This window comes from Mus caroli, unplaced genomic scaffold, assembly GCF_978045245.1.
Source record: "Mus caroli unplaced genomic scaffold, Mus_caroli_1 scaffold_17, whole genome shotgun sequence".
Lineage (NCBI taxonomy): Eukaryota > Metazoa > Chordata > Mammalia > Rodentia > Muridae > Mus > Mus caroli.
In genome coordinates this window covers 53,129,142-53,151,500 of record NW_028227272.1, presented here as the reverse complement: position 1 = coordinate 53,151,500, position 22,359 = coordinate 53,129,142, and the positions used below count along the sequence as shown (strand labels likewise).

The following is a 22,359-nucleotide window of genomic DNA, read 5'->3' as shown; positions in this document are numbered from 1 at the left end:
GCAAAGAGAAGCCCATTGGACTTGCAAACTTTATATGCCCCAGTACAAGGGAACCCCAGGGTCAAAAAGGGGGAGTGGGTGGGTAGGGGATTGGGGGGGGTGGGTATGGGGGACTTTTGGGATAGCATTGAAAATGTAAACGAGGAAAATACCTAATTAAAAAAAAATAGAAAGACATACAAAAAAAAAAAATATTCAACAGAAGTTTCCCTGAAAGGGCCAGCCTTGGCTAGCTGTGTCATTTAGATACAGAGTCTATGGTACAGAGATTTTGTACCTTACCTTCTGTTAAGTAAATATGAATTTAAAAATCAGATGATAAAAAACTATTACCAATTAACTTTTTAATCATATAGCAGCTATCTGATTGACATTGTTAGAAGGTAAATATAACAACGTTTCCCTTCTCATTCCACCATTCTCATGTTCCCTATCTCACTCCTTAAACTATTTTTTGATATGCGTGTATGTACATGTGTGTATTATATCTGTATAATTATATAAATACCACCTGAGGAGAAAAAAAAAAGAAATAAGATCTCTTCTGGCCTCTGTAGGTATAGAACACATGTGATGCATATACATATAAATAAAATAAGTCTTTTTTAAAATTTTTGGGCACAAAGCAAATAGGAGAAACATGTTTTTTTCAAAAAGTCTGAAGTATCATGTAGTCTAATCTTGTAGGAATAATAAATGTGGAGACAGAGCAAATTTATTTGCACAGAATATTTCTGGAAATAACCTGGAGTACAGTAAAATTATGAGCATTTTTATCATTGTTTGATTCTTACATGAGATCTTTAGTTTGCATTATTGTTTTTTTATATTTCTGATAGAAGATTTGGTGAATAATGTCATGATTTTGCCTGCCTATATTTCCTGGTTCTTGAACTGCTGAATCTAACAAGACACTGTCTCTAACAATGCAACCACATCCATATAAAGAAACATCTGCACTGAGGTGATGTAAGCTTGATTAATTAATTCCAGTTCAGTGGGTATTGTTTAATGAAGTGAGGCAGTGCTTTTTCTACTTTACTGTAGAGCTGTTGGAGTCATTGAACTGAGATACATTTGTAATAAAATGTATTTGTTGGTAAATGTGCTTCATTTGAAAGTGAAACTGTAAGCTGCTTAAAAGTGCTTTCTCGCTCTTACATATCTTAAAAAATATTAATCCCTTTGCTATTTCCTTACATTTATGTGAAAAATGGAATGTTTCTGGCGTTTGTATAGATTTTATATTTTGTGCTTTTTAGTGTATGCGTTCTAATAAGTGTTTTGTTCCTTTTTTGTTTGTAGATAGGATCTTACTGTGTATGCTTGGCTGGCCGAGAGGTTACATAGTTCCTGCCTTTGCCTCCAAAGAGTTGGAATTAAAACTTACACTACCAAAAAAAAAAAAAAAAAAAAAAGAAATAAGAAATAAGATCAGGACAACCTTGATTAAATATACAGTAAATGTACAATACAAAAAATCAAGGAAGACTTGGTGCTTAGACAGAGTAAAGACTAATACTAGTGGGATGCTACCATGGGTCAAGAAAGAAGGCAGCCACCAAAACTGGGGACCTAAGTTTTATTCCCAGGACCCACAGGGTAGAAGAGAACTGACTGTGTGTGTGTGTGTGTGTGTGTGTGTGTGTGTGTGTGTAATTCAAGAAAATATAATATATGTAATATATGATATTATATATGTAATATGTACATATATAGATCTAACACAAGCAACAAGGTTGAAGAAATATCCCAACAAAGAAAAGCCCAGGGGCATCAGATTCACTTTTAGACCATTAAAAAATAATTAACAGAGCTAGAGACATAGCTCATCAGTTAAGAACACTTTCTGTCCAGTAGCTCACAACCACCTGACACACCCTGCTGGCTTCCATGGACACCTGCACAAACAGGCATATAGACACACAGGTGCAGGCACGCATGCATGCACACACGGCATTCTCATCAAATGAGCAGCATAAAGATTCCAACATATGAAAATCAGTAACTTTCCTACATCAATGATGTGCTTGCCATGTAGACATGACATGAAAGCAGAACTGGACAACCTGGAGGGGTGGGGCCCAGAAGGAGAGGAAAGGAAGAATGGGAAATGAGGTACAAGTGCAAACAGTATATTAAAAATGAAAATGTCATAACAAAACAATTGTTTCACATACTTGTTACAGAATATTTGAACCTGTTTCTAGTTACGGTGTCAGCCCTTAGCACACACCTTTAATCCCTCTGGCTGGAATACAGGCACACCCTTAGCACACATCTTTAATCCCAAACAATGAAGGTAAAGTTAGTTTGTAGAAGGAAGCACCCATGTTTGAAAGGGATGTCTAATTGAGTGGCACAATAAGTTAAGTATCAGAATGACAGAACGGGATCTGCCCAACTCTCAGAAAAAGAGGAGGAGAGGGAAGCTACTTAAGGGAGAGACATACAGTACAGAAGGAAGAGAGTTCAGTGCAGGATACAGGAGATTTCGTGGAGACCAGCAGTGCAAGAGAGTTGAGAGGGAGAGTAGAGCAGCATAGAGAGGGAGGAGGAGGCAGCTTTGCTGGGAGAGTTTTATAGAGACAGATTGAAGAGAACAAGCTAGACACAAGTAAAGACTGAACAAAGCAGGGAATGAAAAGGAGTCACATTAGAAAAGACTGCAGAGTTAGTTTGAGGTCAAGCAGAGCAACTCAGAGGCTGAGAGAAAAAGCCAGATTGAATAAATCAGCCTGGAGAGGAGTTTGAGCCAGAACAGCTGAGTTGAACCAGCCAGCCAGAGTTCAGCAAGAACTAGAAGGGAGTGAGCTTATCCAGTAGTAAGCCTCACAGGCTGGAACACTCTAGTCCTGGATTAGATTGTATGCAGACTGGAAGCTTCCAGGACTAGGCCTAGGTTAGCTGATAGGGACAGTAAGTCCTGGAGATGACAATTAACTCAGGACAATAAAAAATGCTTTCCACATTCAAAAAAAAAAGGAGTATTACCAGACATAACTGACTAAAATATAGTTTTTAAGTGTACATAAATACTTAAGACTTTTAGGGTATCTTTTCATTTTAAGTGACAATTTTCCATAACTGAATAAAATTACCAGGCAAAATCACATGAATATTTAAAATGATTTACCTAATGTTACTAGAAAACATTATTTTAATGCAATACAATTAATTTCAATCCAATGAAATAAAGATAGCCTATTAAACTATTTTATAAAAATTACTTCACATCTAACTTTGGGGATTCTCCTGAAATTTCGGAATGATCTTTATACTCACATTGCTGGCTTAGCATGGGGTTTTCTAGCTGGGTCTGAATGTCTTGAAGGTAGTCTGAGGAAAGCCAGAGGAAAAGGATAGCGTGGCTCCTCTTGCTGTGGTCCTCATCCTTGCTTTCCCATAACCCAAACCTCTTTAAACGTGCGGTGTCCACTGTCAGGGAAATCTCATTCATGGACACTGAAATAAGTAAAGCAAACAATGTAAAGTAATCTGTTTAGGGATACACCATCTCTGATACCTTCTTGATACACTGTATGTCTTAGTATGGATCTCTGTTGCCGTGATGAAACACCATGCCCAAAGCAGTGTGGGGAGGAAGATGTGTGAAACTGTCAAAGAGCAAACCTAATTAAATTGTCTCCTAAGGAATGATGAGAGTGGGAAGAACACACCGACTGGGCATTCAATACCAAATGGCCAGCCCTGAAGACACACAAATACAAGTAACATTACAGGGACTGTTTAGTTGTATTGATATATATAAAGGAAAAGGCCATGTTAAAAAAGGGCAAGCAGAGCTGGGCGTCTTTAATCCCAGCACTTGGGAGGCAGAGGCAGGCAGATTTCTGAGTTTGAGGCCAGCCTGGTCTACAGAGTGAGTTCCAGGACAGCCAGGGCTACACAGAAAAACCCTGTTTCGAAAAAAAAAAAAAAGGCAAGCAGGGTCATGTAAGTGGTTGAAGGAAGGGAAGGGAAGGGAAATGTTCATATGGTCAAAGGACTTGACATCCTCCACAGATACTTGCCCAGTCATGTTCTCTGCTGCTCTATTCAAAACTGCTAGGGAATAAAAACAACATAAATGTCCTACAGCCAACGAATGAATAATGCAAGTGTGGTACATATACTCTGCAGAAGAGTATTTAGCTGTTAAAAATTAATAAAAGTATAAGCTTTGCAGGTAAACGGATGGCGTTAGGAAAGATCGTTACTGAGTGAGGTAACCCAGGCTCAGACTTTGAAGAAAGACAAAGGCTGCACATTGTCTCTCACTGGCTGCTCCAAGCCTCAAATCTTCAGATGTCAGGAGATTAGCCTGTAACTGTAGAAGCAGGAGAGTAAAAAAGGGACCACTGTAGAGGGACCCAGGGAGGAGTATTAGTAAAAGGGAAAATGGGGGAGGGTTTCTAGTGAGGGAGGAGAGGGAGATAAGCACGGGAGGGAAAGGACAAAGTAACAGGACAGCTGAAAAAGTCATATTATTAACCACCAACCTAAAACTATCTATAATACACAGTAAGTCTATGTATAATTATACATATAGAGTTTAAGGAAATTTTCCCATCTGAGCTGACAATACTCCTCAAAGAACCAAAGACCATCTAGCAAAATCTCCAACGGCAGAGATGAGAAACCCTCTTTAGAGCTCTTGATCAGGGTCATCCAAAGGGCTCCTTAAACATTACAGGATAGTGACCTTGGCTGCCCCTGAGAGGTGGAAGGTTAAGTCTATACTGCTGAAGACACCATACACTTCAGACCCAGCACCCAAATGCCCCAGACCTGAACTGACCCCAAGGCCTCTACCCTGAGCCTTAGCTTTCACGGTACCAAAAAAGCACTGTGCCGGCTTCCAAAGGAGGGAAGCCACCGACAGGCCAACCCACAGTACCCGCAGCATGCCACAATGATCCAAAGGGTGAAGGAGTGCCATTGTCCTTGGCAGTAACCAACAGCTCGCATGGGACTTAAGACCCGCCCGCCTCCAAGCGGGAAATCATGCTTGGCTCTAGAAACCTAGCCAACTACCCAGAGCCAGGGAAGTCATGGGTCTTGGAGGAGAACCTGCAACCACCACATCACTAAACCAGCATAACCCCAACTACATTTGAAATATTTGCCTTTATACTCACAGATAAGTATATTTCCTACCCTCATCAAGGAAACTCCTCTTTGCAACAGACAAAAGCCATTACAGAAAACCCACAATTGATCAAAACACAGACATGTGGATCCCAACAGATAACGTCTACAACACAAAACCTGACGTAAGGCTCAGGGACCATGGTGGAAGAGGGAACAGAAAATTTGAAAGAGCCAGAGGTCAGGGAGTTTGCTGTGACACTGTGTCTCCTAAGGACATCAGAAGCTACACTTGTGAAGTCTCACCAATATGACTACCTAAACATGAGCTGAACAAGGACAGCACTACATTAATGATTAGGTCATAAACTTATGAGTGTTCTCTAGCAAGGACTATTACATTATTGTATTCTCTGTACTTAACTGGTAATCCAACTGTTACACTTGCTACCCTATCAGGGTTCTCAATTCTGCACATGCAGTAGCTGAGGACCTGAAGCTGCTTCAATTACACATTCCATTGCTGTAACGATGCTTCCTTTACCCGAGTTCATATCTGACGTTATGCACCCACATATTTCTTCCTTGTTCTTCTTATAATTCACCCTCTAAAGAGATTATTCTCTGCCATTTATTTTCCATCACTAATTATTCTGAAATATTTTGTTTGGAAAGAATGAGAAACAGTCTGTGCCTCTTTAAGCTGAGGGTAGATTTCCATTCTACTACACAGTAGAGGATAAAAACTGTCTTTGTACATATATACTACATGTTTGTGTACTTTTCTCTTTAGTTCTTACCCTAATCATATTCATGTGTAGCAAAATATTTGTCTGTCAAGCTTTTATTTTTGTTAATTCTAAGAGTCATTAAGAGTACTTTATGCTTGATTTATAGTCATTAAAACAATAATATATTCTTTCGGTACTATAAAACATTTTGAGGTTTTTTTGGAACTGCTAAAGTTGTTAACATGAAACGTTATTAAATGGTCTACACTTTACTTATTTTCTATACTAAAAATTGATGGAAAATTTGTGACATAATTTCAGAAATTTTCTAATCTATTGCTTTATCCTCAAAATCACAATGAAGAAACATTATTAGTAGAAGGTGGCTTACCTTGAAACGGGATTTTAATATACTTCTTTGTGAACTAAAGAAAAATATGAAACAAAATATGAGTTACTACTCCAAATGCATTTCTATATTTCTATTCAATTTTCTTAGTATTCAAGTATTTAGTATTGATCAATTTGTTTTGTTTTGGTTTTTTGTTTTGGTTTGTTTTTCGAGACAGGGTTTCTCTGTATAGCCCTGGCTGTCCTGGAACTTACTCTGTAGACCAGGCTGGCCTCGAACTCAGAAATCCGCCTGCCTCTGCCTCCCAAGTGCTGGGATTAAAGGAGTATGCCACCACCACCGGACTAGTATTACTCAATTTTTAGTACTTAGTAAAAATACTAAAAAGAAAAAAGCAAAGAACTATCTCAATGTAAAGACTTCATCTTATGGTTGTTTAAGAGTCCTTAACAGTACAAGTCATTATCAAAATACTCATTTATAACAATTATTAAAACCGTTGCAGAGTGGTGGCACACCTCTTTAATCCCAGCACTCGGGGGAAGCCTGGTCTACATATTTGAGTTCCAGGACAGCCAAAACTACAGAGAAACCCTATCTTGAAAAGCAAAATAACAACAACAAAAGGGTAAAACCTTACTTCTCAAAAGTATGTTCTGAAATTTTAAGGCAAAAGACAATGTCCAAAAGAAATGCCAGGAGACCACACAAGGCAACTGTCTCAAAAAAAAAAAAAAAAAAAAAAAAGGTGATTATTCTCTTATGGATTACCCAAACTCACAAGTGACTACTGATCAAACCAAAGCACTAATGTACTAGTTCTTTGTAATAAAACATTAAAATTGTCATCACCCACTATGAACCTTCAGCCTTTGGAGACTAGCCAGAACTGAGCTCAGACGATTGTCTTTTCTACAGAGTAACAACAACAAAACTCAGCTGCTTAATCAAGGATGGCTACAAAGGTCTCATAAACCAGTCCTCTGCACCTGCCAAAGGACCCAAGCAGGAGCCCAGCTTCTTTTATCTTGACCAGTCACTTCTCAGAAACTCCCTTCTGACTGCGGTCCTTGCTCTTTCTGATCCCTCTACATTGTTAAACTATTTCCTCTGCCTGTCTTCTGAGTGTCTATCCAGCCTAAGTGTCACACTTATAACTCTCAAGACAAAAACCTCACATGTTTTTTGACAACTGCTTTTCCTTTACTATCGAACAAATCTACCTACAGTTGATTGGGTAAGTTTCTCTGTGATCAGGACATTTATGAAGCTGTTGACTACATCAGAGATAGAACTTGCAAACACAAGATAAAATTGAAATAGACAGCAAATGAGTTCTGGGCAAGTAACAGTATCCAATGTCAACACAGGTATAATTGTAATTCAGTGATTTTCTTAATTTAAAAATTACTTCATATTATAATTTTGAAAATACAAAACTCATGTTCTGCAGGGTAAGTTGGCCAGTGAAGCCTAATGTGAGGCAATGGGGTAAATTAACCTGGAGCTGAATTTACAGTTCAAATGCTGCTTGTGCTGTCTGTACTACTGCAGTGATGGAGGTGATTGTCGGTCACTGCCCCTGTCACAGAAGCACTGAATAAGGCCCACTCAAAGGGCTCTTATCACAAAAGTCCGTATCTAATTAAGATAATCTAATTTAATGTAGTCAAATAAACCTTGTTTGTTTTATATAACTATTTTACATATATACATACTATGGTATGCATCTTCCCTTCCTAAATTCTGACATGTTTTACTGAGTACTTAATATCTCAGAAAATAATCTCAGAAATATAAAGTACTACCTCTAGAAAATGAATATAAAGTTAGTTTCTTTTTCAGAATTTATACAGACATTACTTCAAAATTCCTGAGAACTACCGTGCAATGATGTCTCTAGTGTCGATCTGCTTACACTTGCACTCTCTCTTCCTTTCCACACCATCACGTATTCTTGTTCTACTAGGACTTCTACTCCACAAGAATCTGAACTTTTACTATAACCGCATGCGGTCTACTCCCAGCTAAGTCGGGATAAGAAAGCGATACTGAAGTAAAGCTGTCCCCTGAAACTTTATATCTATTTGCAGAAGACTAAAGCTGGCTGTAGTGCTGATACAGAATATCCTTCAGCAGCCAGGACAGTTCTCTGAACATGTGCTTAGGAAGTCTTTCTTAAGACCACAAGTGTTAACCTGAATTTAAAAAGAAAGTGTATGTACTGCTGCACTCAATAACAAAACAGCTCAAGAAAGCTGCTCTAATTTACATAACTCCCCATTAGTTTCCTAATCCAGCTAAACTGTAACTATCATAATAGTAAGAAATTTACCTTAATCACAATAATGTCTAATATAGTAGGAACTCTGTTTGAAGAACTAAATTTAATTATCTAATATATTTACCCACCAAAAAAAAAAAAACTAAGCTCTTTTATTTCTGTTACAAAGAATCATGAACTCTGTCTGAAAAAGAGTACATATAAAACATATTTGGAAGTCCCAGAAATTTTTAAGACTTTTACCCTTTTCCCTTTTTATATGATTATAATTTTCAGAACTCCCTACGTGCCCTTCCATCATAATTCTAAATATTATAGAATTTCTCTCAGCCTTTCTTCATATACATAAATTTACTTTGATTTATTAAACTGCTTCCCTGAAATCAGGGATGAATTCATCTGGTTTGAGGCAGGGTTTCAAGCTCCCGGGCTTAAGGATCCTCTGTCCTCAGCTTGCAAGTAAGTCCACAGAAGGACATTACTGCAGACAACTTAAGTATCATTTATTGAAGCATCATTTATTGAAATGATGAAACTGTATACTGAAGTGATATTTACAGCAAAACACTAGGACAACTGAAATGAAGGACACATGGAAATCGTAAGATACCCACCTCGAAATGGAAAGAAGTAAATTAACATAGCTGTAGTAAGTTACAAAACAATGCATAATACTGTTTTAGGTACCTCTGTACCCTCTGTGTGTGTGTGTGTGTGTGTGTGTATAACTATGTACGCATGAGGAATATAAAATTGTATATACTCCAAATTAGCAGCAGCTGTCTTGGCATGAAAAATTGTGATTTTTACATTCTTCCTTTAACTTGTTTGTAGATCTTTTGGGGCGGGGTGGGGTGTGTGTTGGTTGGTTCTAGTCTTTAACTAAAACAAACTTTACACTGTTCTTAAAGTGAAAAAATGGTAACTAATATTTTTTAAAGTTTTTTCTTTTATATTGAGAGCATACTACAATTACATCATTCCCTCCTTCCTTTCCTCCCTCCAAGGCCTCCCACCTACCCTTCCCTGTTCTCTTTCAAACCCATAGCCTCTTTGTTCACTGTTCTTTACATGCACTATCTGTATACATAGATACACATATGCTTCTAAATATAACCTGCTCAGTCTCTGCAATGTTACTTGCATGTACACTTTCTGGGCTGACCACTTGGTATTAGATAACTAAATGGCAGGCTCTTCCTGGGAAGACTCCATCTCCTCTTGCAGCATTTCAAGCTGTCCGTAGCTCTCTGTGTACTGCTGAGGCCTTGTGGGCCTGCCTTGTCCACTTGGCATGTCTATGTTGTCCCTTTCAGCTCATCTCTGGCAATCATGTGGTGAAATATTACTGAGATTTTTACATAAAATGTTATAGGATTTACTTACCGTGACACAACCTTTTGGAGTTCCTTTTATTTTACCAATATACACACACGTAAATATGAAATCCAATTTCAGATCCATTTCACTATTAGATTTAATACAGGAAATGTTTTCTACGTCAGGATTGTATGGACATAATTCAGATGTTACCTAAAAATTAAAAATTATAAGTGCAACATTTTTAAGAATTATAGAAAAGCTTAAAATTAGGTTCAAAGATAAAATTCTTCTTTAAATGACTAAAGAATTTTATACTGTTCTTAATAAGAAGAAAAAAGTCAATAAGATTTTTTTTATAAAATGTAGATTTTACATTTATTGTTCAACTATGAATCTCGGACATTTTTAGATTTTTTTTGTGCATATGTACAAGTGAGACCAACCTTGAGATTAATTTTTATGGAACATTTTGTATGTGTTTACAGACATGATACCTATTTTGAACTGTATCCTTGATTTCCTACTTTAAGGCAATTCTCTCACCTTACTATTACCCAAACAGGTTTGTTTACTTCCCATTTGGGGTTTACGGACTGAGGACTGCTCTGGATTTATTCTGGTTTACATTTACTTATATTCTTGACTAAACTCCCTAATTAACCCTTGGGTTTGTTAGGAGGAAGAGTTATGCTCTCTCTCTCTCTCTCTCTCTCTCTCTCTCTCTCTCTCTCTCTCTCTCTATTAAACCTGTAAACAGTGGAAATTCAAGTGGACACATAGGTATTTGTTGAATTAAATTGACTATGTTAGATTTAATTCAAGTAAAATATCTTTCTAAAATTTTTATTAATTTTCACTGTATTGGAAATATCACAGAGAATAAAAATGTTGGAATATGTTTTCATTTTCAAGGATTTGTAAGTCTCGTGGAAGGAAGAGATAAATGTGTAAGTAATTATTTATATTATGGTAAACTGCATACTGAAAATTTTCACCAGATAGCTTTGGAATCGAAACCTAGAATCGCCTGGAGAAATCAGCGAGGCTTCCCACGGAAGACAGCACATGATTTACAACATAAAGCGATGTTTGCTAGGGCCATGGAAGAGCTGACCCTACTACAGTAAGCACTATGTACAAGTCTGAAAAGTCTAGAAACTACAAGGTATAGTAACTTGTGATACAATCAACTTGTTTAGATTGAAGCTCAAGAGCTACTTAGTAGACTACAGAGATGGGGCAGCACGTAAGAAGACAGGCTTCTTCTCCAGAAGATCAAGGTTTGATCCCCATAGCCCACAGTCACCTGCAGCTCTGAGTTCCAGAAATCAGGCACCCTATTCTGTTGGCCACAGGCACTAGGCACACATGGGGTGCTAGGATATACAGGCAGGTAAAACACTCATTTACATAAAATAAAAATAGGATTATTAGGCTTAAAACTATTCTTTGGCCACAGATTTTGAGTACTTACTAATATTTTGAATATTTATTAATGGCTGTCATGAAGTGCTTTGATTTTCTAGATCAAAATTTAGGTTTAATCAGTCATTTCTATGGAATTCTTTTTAATAGCCAAAAAAAAAAAATAGATAACCAAAATAACTGATTAGTCAGGGGGAAAATCCAACAGAAATGTTGGTACTGAGTTTGGATTTACTACAATAAAATAAAAAAACAAGAAAATAATACCAAGATTAAACTCAAAATTATATTCTTTTCTGCCACTCTTTTCAATTCACTATTCCCTAGCTGGCTTTATTTGGTTTTTAAATTAATAGAAACAACTTTAGATTTAGTGCTTTAGTTTACAATAAGTTTTTAAATATTTCAGGTCTTTTAATCTCTGTGACTACTGACCAAATAGGCTGTCCTGCCCCATTCATAAATAAAGTTAACAGAAGTTTGGAGTGGTTAGGTTAACTTGCTTGTGGTCCTGTACTCAGCAAGATGCAAAACTAAGACCCAAACTCAGGTTTATCTATTTAGATCAAATATTTACAAAACAAAATTGCTTCTATTAACCAAGATTATAATCTCACTACTGTGTTTTAATATACTTTTCAATGGCAAAAAAAAAAAAAAGAGAGACTTTAATCAGCTTTAAATAGTGTTTCTGACACTAAGAGATAAATAAAGGGTTGTTAACAAAGAGCAGCAGATGGCATCTGGCTGGCATGAGCCACGTTCTTGGATGAGTATTTGTTGTGTATCCTCGGGACACTGCATTTATATAGAGAGCCACTGATGTATGTACGACAAGAGCATCTGTCTATTTTCAGGGCTTGTTCTATATAAAGCCAGATTGAACTTTTGACCTAGAAGATTATACCTCTGCAAAAGCTACAGTAAAAGCCCTCAGTTTAGTCACCAGTTCCAACCCTTCCATCTGCATGTATGACACAGTAACAGTCCTTATACAGAATTATAATACTATATATCATTTGAAAATTTCATAAACATACATAATGTTTTTCGGTCATAATTACCCACAACTCCTCCCCCTAATTCCTCTCAGATCTAACTCCACTCTCCTTGCTACTGCGTTTTTAATTAGCAATTAAGAGCTATAAATGGACGGCCAGACAAGATAACTCAGCAAATGACTCAGACTTCAAACTTGATGACCTAAGTTATACTTGATCCCTGGAATCTACATTGTGAAAAGAAAGAACAATTCCCAAAAGTTTCAGATCTCCACATAAGTGCCATTCACACACAAAATAAACAGTTTTTTAAAGAGAGAGGTAAGTGCTTAAGAACCCTCTGTTACATCAAATCTATATACTTTATTATAAGTTCTATATTTGAAGATAGATCATTATGTGAGGACAAGACATAATCTAAAGTAGACATATTACTCCAAGAATAGACAAATAGCAAAGTTATAGTTCAATGAGAACCATGGAAAAGAAAATATTCACTTTAAAAAAAAAAAGATGTCACTAAAATGAATAGGAAAGTTGTTATATAACCCATACTCAGGGACTGCAGAATTTTTTATCATCATATTCTGCTTACTAAAGCAATAGCTATTAAGAATATTAATAAGACTATTCTCCCGGGGGCTGGAAACATGGCTCAGCAGGTAAGGGTGCCTTCCACTAAGACTAACCACATGAGCTCAATCTCTGGAACCCACATAATGGAGAAAAGAAACTACGGCACAACCGTGCCATGGCTTTCACATCCCAACGCAGTACACACAGATAAGTAAATACATGTAATAACAATTGTTTTACCCTTTGATAATGAGACAAAACAAATGCTTTTAGACTATTTCCCTGTTACCCTATGAAGAGGCAGAGATAAATTACCCACCTGTACAGATTCACATGCACCTAGTGTCAGCTCTGACAACTGAGGGTCAGAAGTACCCTGATGTTCACTCATAATCTCATAATCTTGAGGAGGCTGTAATTTTAGAATTACTGAATTCTTATGTTCAACCGGTCCTTCTTCATCACTGGAAACTACAACTAAAAAGGAAAATGTATTTTAAATGTGTCACAATAATGACTTAAAAAGAAAAGAACTTTCTAACTAATTATCTTTAATAATCACATTAAATTTATATATATACATATATATACATTTATTCAACTTAAGTCTAGCCTATTTTTCATGCTGTTTAGTAGCAGTTACATACAAATTCCATATGAGCATTATTACACAACAGCTTCCTATGGTCTTACATTGTAAAGAATCAAGGAATGTAAAGGTGACTAGAGCTGTGTGTAAGCAGGACACTCTGGGTATTGAGTGTCCTCAGAGATGTGCTTGGTCCTGTAGGTGTTACAGCTGAGAGGAAGTGGAGCTTTCGGGGTGGGGCCTAGCAGTGGACAATCCTCAGGTCACTAAACATCCTTCAGTCACTGGGGCTTTCAGAAAGGGACATGGAGTTGTCTGCCCAGCCCATTCCCTCTGCTCCCTGAGAATGCAATGCATGGTTTCACTCTAGTGTGTGCCTCCTGACATTGCCTGCTATCCAGAGCATCCACTAGAGGCCCAAAGCACGGGGTCCACCCAATCCTGGACTGAAGCCTACATAACTTTAAGCCAAAATTAATCTTTTCCTCACCTCTCTCTTTCAACTATGAACCAAAATCAACATTTTATACGTTCTCTCCTTTTCCTTTCTCTTTCTTTTGTGCAGAAGACTGAATTGGGAGTCATATAAATGCTAACCGAGCACTCTGCCACTGAGCTATATTCCCAGCCCAGTCAGTTTTTAAGTAATTATAGCAGGTTTTTTGTTACAGTGTTAGAATTAACAGATGAGTTTAGAAATTCTAGTTCTAACTATTTCGAGATCACTCTGAATTGTGCCCTAAGTCACATTAGTTCCTTGAAGAAGGGGGATTAAATGGCTAGAAGATAAAGATACAATCATTGTGTTCCCTGTAGATTTCTGGGTTTTTGCAGCAGGTAACTATGATTAGAATTAAGTACATCAAAATTGATGACAATAACCAAACTGCACTAAAACTCCACTTCAACGACATCACAATAATAACTGTCTTCCGAGAAGCACTTTTGTAATTACTGGGTTACTTCATGGTGAACGCTTTTCTTACTCTTTACTTTTACTCTGAGGCCTGGAGAGAGAGTGCACTGATTACGGCCACTTGCTATTCTTGCAAAGGCCCGAGTCCCATTCCCAGCAACAACATGGTGGCTCAGAACCATCTGAAACTCCAGTTCTAGGGAATCTGATGCCTTCATTTGGTGTCTGAGGGCATACATGTGGAAAACATACATGCATGCAAGCAAAACACTCATACACTTAAAATAAGAGGACTTCCTGTTTCCAAACTCTATCTGCCTACCCAAATCAGTATTATGAGGCTTATAAGGGAGCCACTGAGGATGCTCGTCCTAAGTTAATACTACATCTCCCAGAGGCGCAAGCATCCTACTGCCTGCGCAAACTCCGAGAGAAACCCGAGCTTTGAGTACAGCTTTGAGAATCTTTAAGAGTCTTTACAGTTTCTTTAACTTACTTGGCTCAGCTGAGATCAACAGCTGGCTCTCTTCACTGCTTCCACCCAGAGGGGATGCTTCTTTTACAGTCAACGCCTCACCCTTCACAGCCACGGAAGAATTCTCCGCCACTTCACTAGAAGCAGAGCTCTCCAAGCTTCTGTTGGGTGAAGAGGCCCTTCCAGAGGCAGCGCTAGCATCTGGCTCCTGACCAGCGGCGAATGAGCGCAGGTTGGTGGCCTCGCTCTCTAAAGATTCTGGCGTGAGTCCTTCTGGTGGTGCTGGGTCCCGGTGAGAGTCTTCACTGGACTCTTCAAGCTTACTGGAGACTGAAGGGTCCTTTTCTTCTTCTTTCTGAACAATGTTTTAAAAGTAAAGAAATTACATTTTTTTTTCCATTTGGTTTTCCTATGGCTTAAACTCAAAAGGAATAACGCAAAAATGTACTGTTTTTATAAGAATATAGACAGATAGCTACAAGCTATACTAAGTATGCTTGGCAGTGCACCCAAGTATGATGATACCAAACTTGATCTATTCAATCTGATGCCTAAATAATTGTTAAAGAGCCAAGTAAGAAAATTTCCATAGAGAATGGTGGTTCACAACACGTAGGAGGCAGAGACAAAAGTAGCTCTTGAGTTCAAGGCCAGCTAGGACTACAAGTAAGCAAGCAAGCAAGCAAGCAAGCAAGAAAGCAAGCAGGCAGGCAGGCAGGCAGGCAGGCAGGCAGAAACCCTCCTATATCACAGCTAAGTAAATTTAGAATGAGAAGGGTTTTTTTTATATTTTTATTTCCAAAAGTAGTAACAAAACATTGCTTTTAGTAAAAAAACAAACAAACCCTAAGAATTAACATAAAAAATTATGAAAAGCATTGCTTTCAACATCATTATTACTTCCTTATAACTCTAAATAACCCAGAGACACTACAGGATCCTGAATGACTTATGATTCAACAGAATCAGAAAGCTGCCTCTTCTCTTTCCTGAAAGACTGTAACACATTTTTCTTGCAAGCATCTACTCTGAATAAGCCTCAACTTTCTTCATTTGACAAAAAACCTCATGATCTAGAATCTAATTACTAGACTGTAGGAAAAAAAAATCTGAAGTGTTGACTGTGTGAGTTCAGAAAACACAGCTACAAGTATGTGACAGGTCAGGGAGAGTCACTGGGTCCTTCCACCAGAAGAGGATGCATATAAGACAGCCATACACAGAAAATAAAAATAAACAAATCACTTATAATTTTTTCTTTTATAATCTTTTATAATTATAGGTATAATAATATTCTAAAAGTAGATCTTTAGAAATAGGTGGTGTAGCCAGGCAGTGGTAACTTATGCCTTTAATTCTAGCACTTGGGAGGCAGAGGCAGACTGAGGTCTGTGAATTTGAGGTCAGGGTAGTCTATAGAACAAGTTCCAGGACAGCCAGGGCTACACAGAGAAACCCTATCTCAAATAACCAAAATCAAAGAAGAAAAACGGGAATGAAGGGAGGAAAGAAGGAAGGTCGGAAGGAAATGAGGGAGAGAGAGAGAAGTATCATACCAAAAATTATTACTTTTAATAAGTTCACTTTAAACATGTCAAAAATGGTAAATATGTGCTAATGATAAGAAAGGTCTGAAAGTAATTTCACAGAGCAAGTGAATTTGGTTCAGCTAAAATGGGGGAAAAACAGTATTTGATAAAAGCAGCTGTGCTTTTTAAATAATATACAATATTTTGGATTTGCTCCAATAATTATGCATTCTGAAAATAGGTTTTAGTATTTTTTAATAAAATGTGATAGGCTGACAAGATAGCTAAGCAGGTATAGGTGAATGCCACCAAGCTTGACAACCTGATCTGGTACACACAGAGTAAAAGGAAGAAACCAAGTCCCAAAGACAGTGAGCACACGTGCGCATGCATGCGCGCGCGCACACACACACACACACAGAAAGAGAGAGAGACAGAAAGAGAGAGAGAAAAGAAAGAGACAGAAACGCTCACTGTGCTGGAGCCCACATGTACAGAGAAAAACAAAGACACATGAGAGAGAGAGAGAGAGAGACAGAGAGAGAGAGAGAGAGAGAGAGAGACAGACAGAGAGAGAGAGAGAGAGAGAGACAGAGAGAGAGACAGAGAGAGAGACAGAGAGAGAGACAGAATAAAATAAATGTAATACAATTTAAATTTTTTAAAGTCTGCACAGAACTAGAAAGAAAATGAAAGAAATCCAGTAAATCAGAGACACAGTTAACTCATTTTTATCACAACACAAAATCATTTCCTATGACATTTAAATACGTCTACTTACTATATATTCTGTTGGCTTATCCAAAGAAGTCTTAGAATTATGAGAATCATGAAAATTACTTCTACCCCTTTTCTTTCTCTTCCTGGAAACTGGCGTATGGTCCATTTCCGAGTAAGAATATGAAGTATTCTTGTTGCTGGTCCCCTCTTCAAGATAGTCACAACCTTTATTTCCAGTATTAAAGTCTTTTAAAAAAAAAACATAAAAAGCACAGTTATGCCCAAAAAGCACACAACATCCCCTTTTTACATGAGTCTCCAGTAGCATCGAAGTTACTGACTACACTGTTCATTAACCAAAGCTCTATAGTGACGTGAACATAGAAAAGGTACATCCGATATAAACTGGCTCTGTTCTTTAGACAAGAGATGTAAAGACATGTTACAAATTTTATGGGAAGAAAATATCCTTTCATTGAGTAATGAAAATAAAACAACTAACCATGTTTTTTGTTTTCTTTTGTCTTGTTTTTTTCTATTTGGTACAAATACATTTTTGTTGTTTTTTGAGACAGGGTTTTTCTGTGTAGACCAGGTTATTCTGAAACTCTCTCTGTAGCCCAGGCTGGCCTCAAACAGATCTCCCTGCCTCCTGAGTGCTGGGATTAAAGAGTCTTACTAAAATATGGAAAATCTGTCTTATGCCTGTCTCCTGAGAGGTTCTGCCAGAGCCTGACAAATACAGAGGTGGGTGCTCGCAGCCAACCATTGGACTGAGCACAGGGTCTCCAATGGAGGAGTTAGAGAAAGGACTGAAGGAGCTGAAGGGGTTTGCAACTCCATAGGAAGAACAATATCAACCAACCAGGCCCCTGAGGGCTCCCAAGGACTAAACCACCAATCAAGTAGTACACTTGGAGGGACCCATGGCTCCGGCCGTATTTGTAGCAGAGGATGGCCTTGTTGGGCATCAATGGGAGGAGAGGCTCTTGGTCCCTTGAGGAAAGTGAGGACAGGGAGGCAGGAGTGGGGGCATACCCTCATAGAAGCAGGAGGAGGGGAGATGGGAAAGGGGGTTTCGTGGGGGGGGGGCAGATCGGGAAAGGGGATAATACTTGAAATGTAAATAAATAAAATATCCACAATAAAAAAAATAAAATAAAATACAATATAAAAAGATTTATTTTGTGGTCTATAATGTAATGTATTTCACAGATATTCTAGGGGCTGAACAAAATAAAAAATAAAATGTCTGTCTGTAAAATAAAATGTCTGTATTTACAGCCTTCACCACGCTGCTGCCACTCCCTAATGCCAGCGCCCACCTCTTGATCGCTGAGCTCCAGCAGAAGAAGAAGTGGCATTAAGGAAGGAGATGCCCACGTGGATACTTCATTCCTTCCTAGAATAGGGAATAAAATATCCATGGAAGGAGTTGCAGAGACAAAGTTTGGAGCTAAGACGAAAGGATAGACCATCCAGAGACTGCCCTACCCAGGGGTCCATCCCATAATCAGCCACCAAACGCAGACACTATTGCATACGCCAGCAAGATTTTGCTGAAGGGAACCTGATACAGCTGTCTCCTGTGAGGCTTAGCCAGTGCCTGGCAAATAGAGAAGTGAATGCTCACAGTCATCTCTACAGGATGGAACACAGGGCCCTAGCTAGAGAAAGTACCCAAGGAGCTGAAGGGGTCTGCAACCCTATAGGTGGAACAACAATATGAACTAACCAGTACCCCCAGAGCTCATGTCTTTAGCTGCATATGTAGCAGAAGATGGCCTAGTTGGCCATCATTGGGAAGAGAGGACCCTTGGTCTAGCAAACTTTATATGCCCCAGTACAGGGGAACGCCAGGGCCAAGAAGTGGGAGTGAGTGGGTAGGGGAGCAGGGCAGGGGCGGGGGGGAGGGTATAGGGGACTTTTGGGATAGCATTTGAAATGTAAATGAAGAAAATATCTAATAAAAAAATTTAAAAAAAAAAAAAAAAAGGAAGGAGATGCCCATACCACGGCTCATACAAAGCACACTGCCCTAAAATCCACGGTAAAGCACCCAGAAAACAACTGGCTACAAAAGCCAATTGCAAGAGTGCGTCCTCTAGTTGACGGGTGAAAAAACCTCATTTTTACTTGTCTGATACTGTGGTACTCCGTGAAATTAGAGGCTATCAGAAGTCCACTGAACTTCTGATTCGGGAGCTCCCCTTTCAGCGTCTGGTGCGAGAAATTGCTCAGGACTTCAAAACAGATCTGTGCTTCCAGAGTGCAGCTATTGGTGTTTTGCAGGAGGCAAGTGAGGCCTATCTGGTTGGCCTTTTTGAAGATATCAACCTGTGTGCTATCCATGCCAAACTTGTAACCATTATGCCAAAAGATATCCAGCTAGCACGCCGCATATGCGGAGAACGCGCTTAAGAGTCCACTGAGGGGAAACATTTCATTCTCAAAAGAATTTTTCTTCCTGTTATCAGTTCTGAATGTTAGATATTTTTCCATGGGGGTCAAAGGTACCAGCGTATATGATTGCGAGTGGAAACAGAGGGGACAGAATCTGGTATTGGCGTTTCTCCACGTTCTTTGTGTGTGAATTGTTAATATAAATGCAAGATGTAAAGCATTAATGCAAGCAAAATGTTTCAGTGAACATATTTCACAGTTCAACTTTATAACAATTATAAATAAACCTGTTCAAATTTTCTGGACAATGCCAGCATTTGGATTCTTTTTTAAATAAGTAAATTTCTTATTGACGGCAACTAAATGGTCTGTAGCGTTTTTATCATCCAGTAGATTCCATCCACTCACCGTACTTTTCTAACTGACTTGTCCTGCATGCAAGTACGTGCTTTTAATGCTGTCTGTCTTCTGTGCTGCTCCTGTAAGTTGCTATTAAAATACATTAAACTAAAAAACAAAAGTCTGTGTAATTCACCACTATTTTTAAAACTGGTCACAATATTTTTAACTTAAAAGTAAAGGCACTAAAATTAAGAGTAAAATTATGATTGCTGTTCTTTGAAAAGAAGCCAAGCTGTCTTTCCTCAGCAACTCTCTGGAATGTGGTCATTTACAAGAATATAAACATGCTTGATGGTTTGTTTCTTCTTTTAAATCAAAACTCTCCCAATCTAAGTACCCAGTAAACCCACCGTTCTGCAGTGAAGACCTTCCTTTCTAAGTAAAAGCATCATTTTGGAAGCCTATGCCAATCACCCCTAAAATGTTTTGAATTTCAGTTTAACAATATACATTGCACAAAAATATCTTCCAATATGTTTTAATGATGGGTTTAAATTATTTTATTTTCTAAATCATCATCATGAGAACCAACTCTAATTTTACATAACCAAATCACAAAGCAAGCAACATTTAGTCACAACTTATATTCATTAAAAAATTACTGGCTTCAATTTTCCAATTTAAAAGAATAAAAAAAAAAAGAAAACTATTCTATTCCTCCTCCCAAGAAAATCAGCCAATTATCAACACAATACATTTTAAAACACAATAAATGTTAATGTATTACAAATCATCAAGAAGTCAGGTATATGAGTATGTGGGCAGTAAAACTTGAAGTCAGTGTACAGTTTTTAAAACGAAACATGAGGGCTGAAGAAATGGCTCAGAGGTAAAGCAATATGTTCAGTTCCCTGAGTTCAATTCCCAGCAACCACCCAGTGCCTCATGACCGAATGAGATCTGATGCCCTCTTCTGGCCTGCAGGCGTATACGCAGGCAGAACATTGTATACATAGAAAGTAAATAAATCTTTTTTTAAAAATGAGGCATGGAGAACAGGGGACATTCAGAAGAGGTGAATCTAGGAGAGGTTAGGAGGAATGGGATTGCATGTTCAAAATACATTGTATGACATTCTAAAAGATTGATTATATTAAAAGATCAACAACTTCTTAGCGTAAATGCTATATCAAATTATTAATTTCTAAACAAAAGTTTTATAGTAAAAGACTTAGAAGAGCCATGTGTAAGTGGGCACAGCTGTAATCCTAGCACTCAGGTGGCAGGGGCAGCCTGACTGCTGTGAGCTCGAGGCCAGCCTGGTCAACACTGTGAGACCCTGTCTCAAAAACAAACAAATAAAAAGGACTAATGAAGTTAAGGAAAAGCTAAAAACTGTATTTTATAGACTCCTACATTCAAATTTACTACTTATACAGGAGTCAAGCCAAAACAGGAATAAACTTATTATAGAGAGCTGGGCACTATAAAACCTAGGTTCTACTAATATATTATACACAATTTAAGGTGGAAAATATTTCTAGCAAATGAAATTCAAAAAGTGACAAAACTCCTGAGGATAAAAGATATTAAGCATTTCCAATATATTCTTACAGTAAAAGAGAAAATTCACAAGGCCGACTTATTTCTCTACAAAAGGAATACTATTCTTGTCGTCTACTTTAAAATGGCTTTGTGGAAAAGCTTTAAAAACTGGTATCGGAAAAAAATATATCTATTTCTCTATCTTTTTATTGTTATTTTGTATTTGTCTTATTTAGGATATATAGTAATGTATTTTATAATGAAAGTTTTAATCACAATTAGAACCCAAGAGACTTTTATACCTCATTTAAAATAATATCCATAGCCAACCATTTTCTGGAAAATTTTATGATTTAATTTTTCTTTACAGCTATGTGGGTTTATTTCTGGGTCTTTGATATGTTTCATTGGTCTAGGTGTCTGTTTTGTGGGAGTTCATCATGTTGTACCACAGTGTTTATCACGTGACTGTTGTATAATCTGAACTCAGATATTATGACACCTCCTGGCAGTGTTCTGCCTGCTGAGATTGGTTTAGCCATCTTTTGTGTTTCCATATTAACACTTATGAGTTACTTTCTGATACTGTGAAGGTCACTGAGTTTCAGTGGTGATTATACTGAATCTGTGTATTACTTCTGGCAATTTGGTCATTTTATTGTATGGTGTTAATTCCACTGATCCAGAATCTGGTGGTTCCAGTACGTATGACTCCATAGACTCATCTGTTTGAATGCTTGGTATATAGGGAATGGCACTATTTGGAGGTGTGGTCTTATTGAAGGAGGTGTGGCCTTGTTAGAGTAAGTTTGTTACTATGGAAACAGGGCACTGAAGTCTTAAATACCCAGTGTGAAATCAAATCCAGTTTCCTCCTGGCTTCCTGAGGATCAAGATGCAGAACTCCTTTAGCACCATGCCTGCCTGGGCACTGCCATGTTTCCCACCATGATGATAATGGATGAACCTCTGAAACAATAACCCAGCCCCAATAAAATGCCCTTTATAAGAGTTGCCTTGGTCATGGTGTCTCCTTAGAGCAATGAAACACTAAGAC

General features: G+C 37.9%; 1 protein-coding gene across 7 annotated transcripts in view; it reads right to left on the bottom strand.

Annotated features, from left to right (window-relative positions):
* Nucleotides 1-22,359, bottom strand: part of Senp7 (SUMO specific peptidase 7) — a 116,061-nt gene that overhangs the window by 22,151 nt on the left and 71,551 nt on the right. For all 7 annotated transcript variants that reach the window (XM_029470363.2, XM_029470364.2, XM_029470365.2 and 4 more), the window contains 6 exons: nt 17,074-17,258; nt 14,785-15,118; nt 13,103-13,260; nt 9,845-9,991; nt 6,214-6,247; nt 3,286-3,465 (listed from right to left, as the gene is read on the bottom strand). In XM_029470363.2, coding sequence (XP_029326223.1) covers nt 3,286-3,465; nt 6,214-6,247; nt 9,845-9,991; nt 13,103-13,260; nt 14,785-15,118; nt 17,074-17,258 — 1,038 coding nt within the window. The remainder of the gene's footprint in view (nt 1-3,285; nt 3,466-6,213; nt 6,248-9,844; nt 9,992-13,102; nt 13,261-14,784; nt 15,119-17,073; nt 17,259-22,359) is intronic.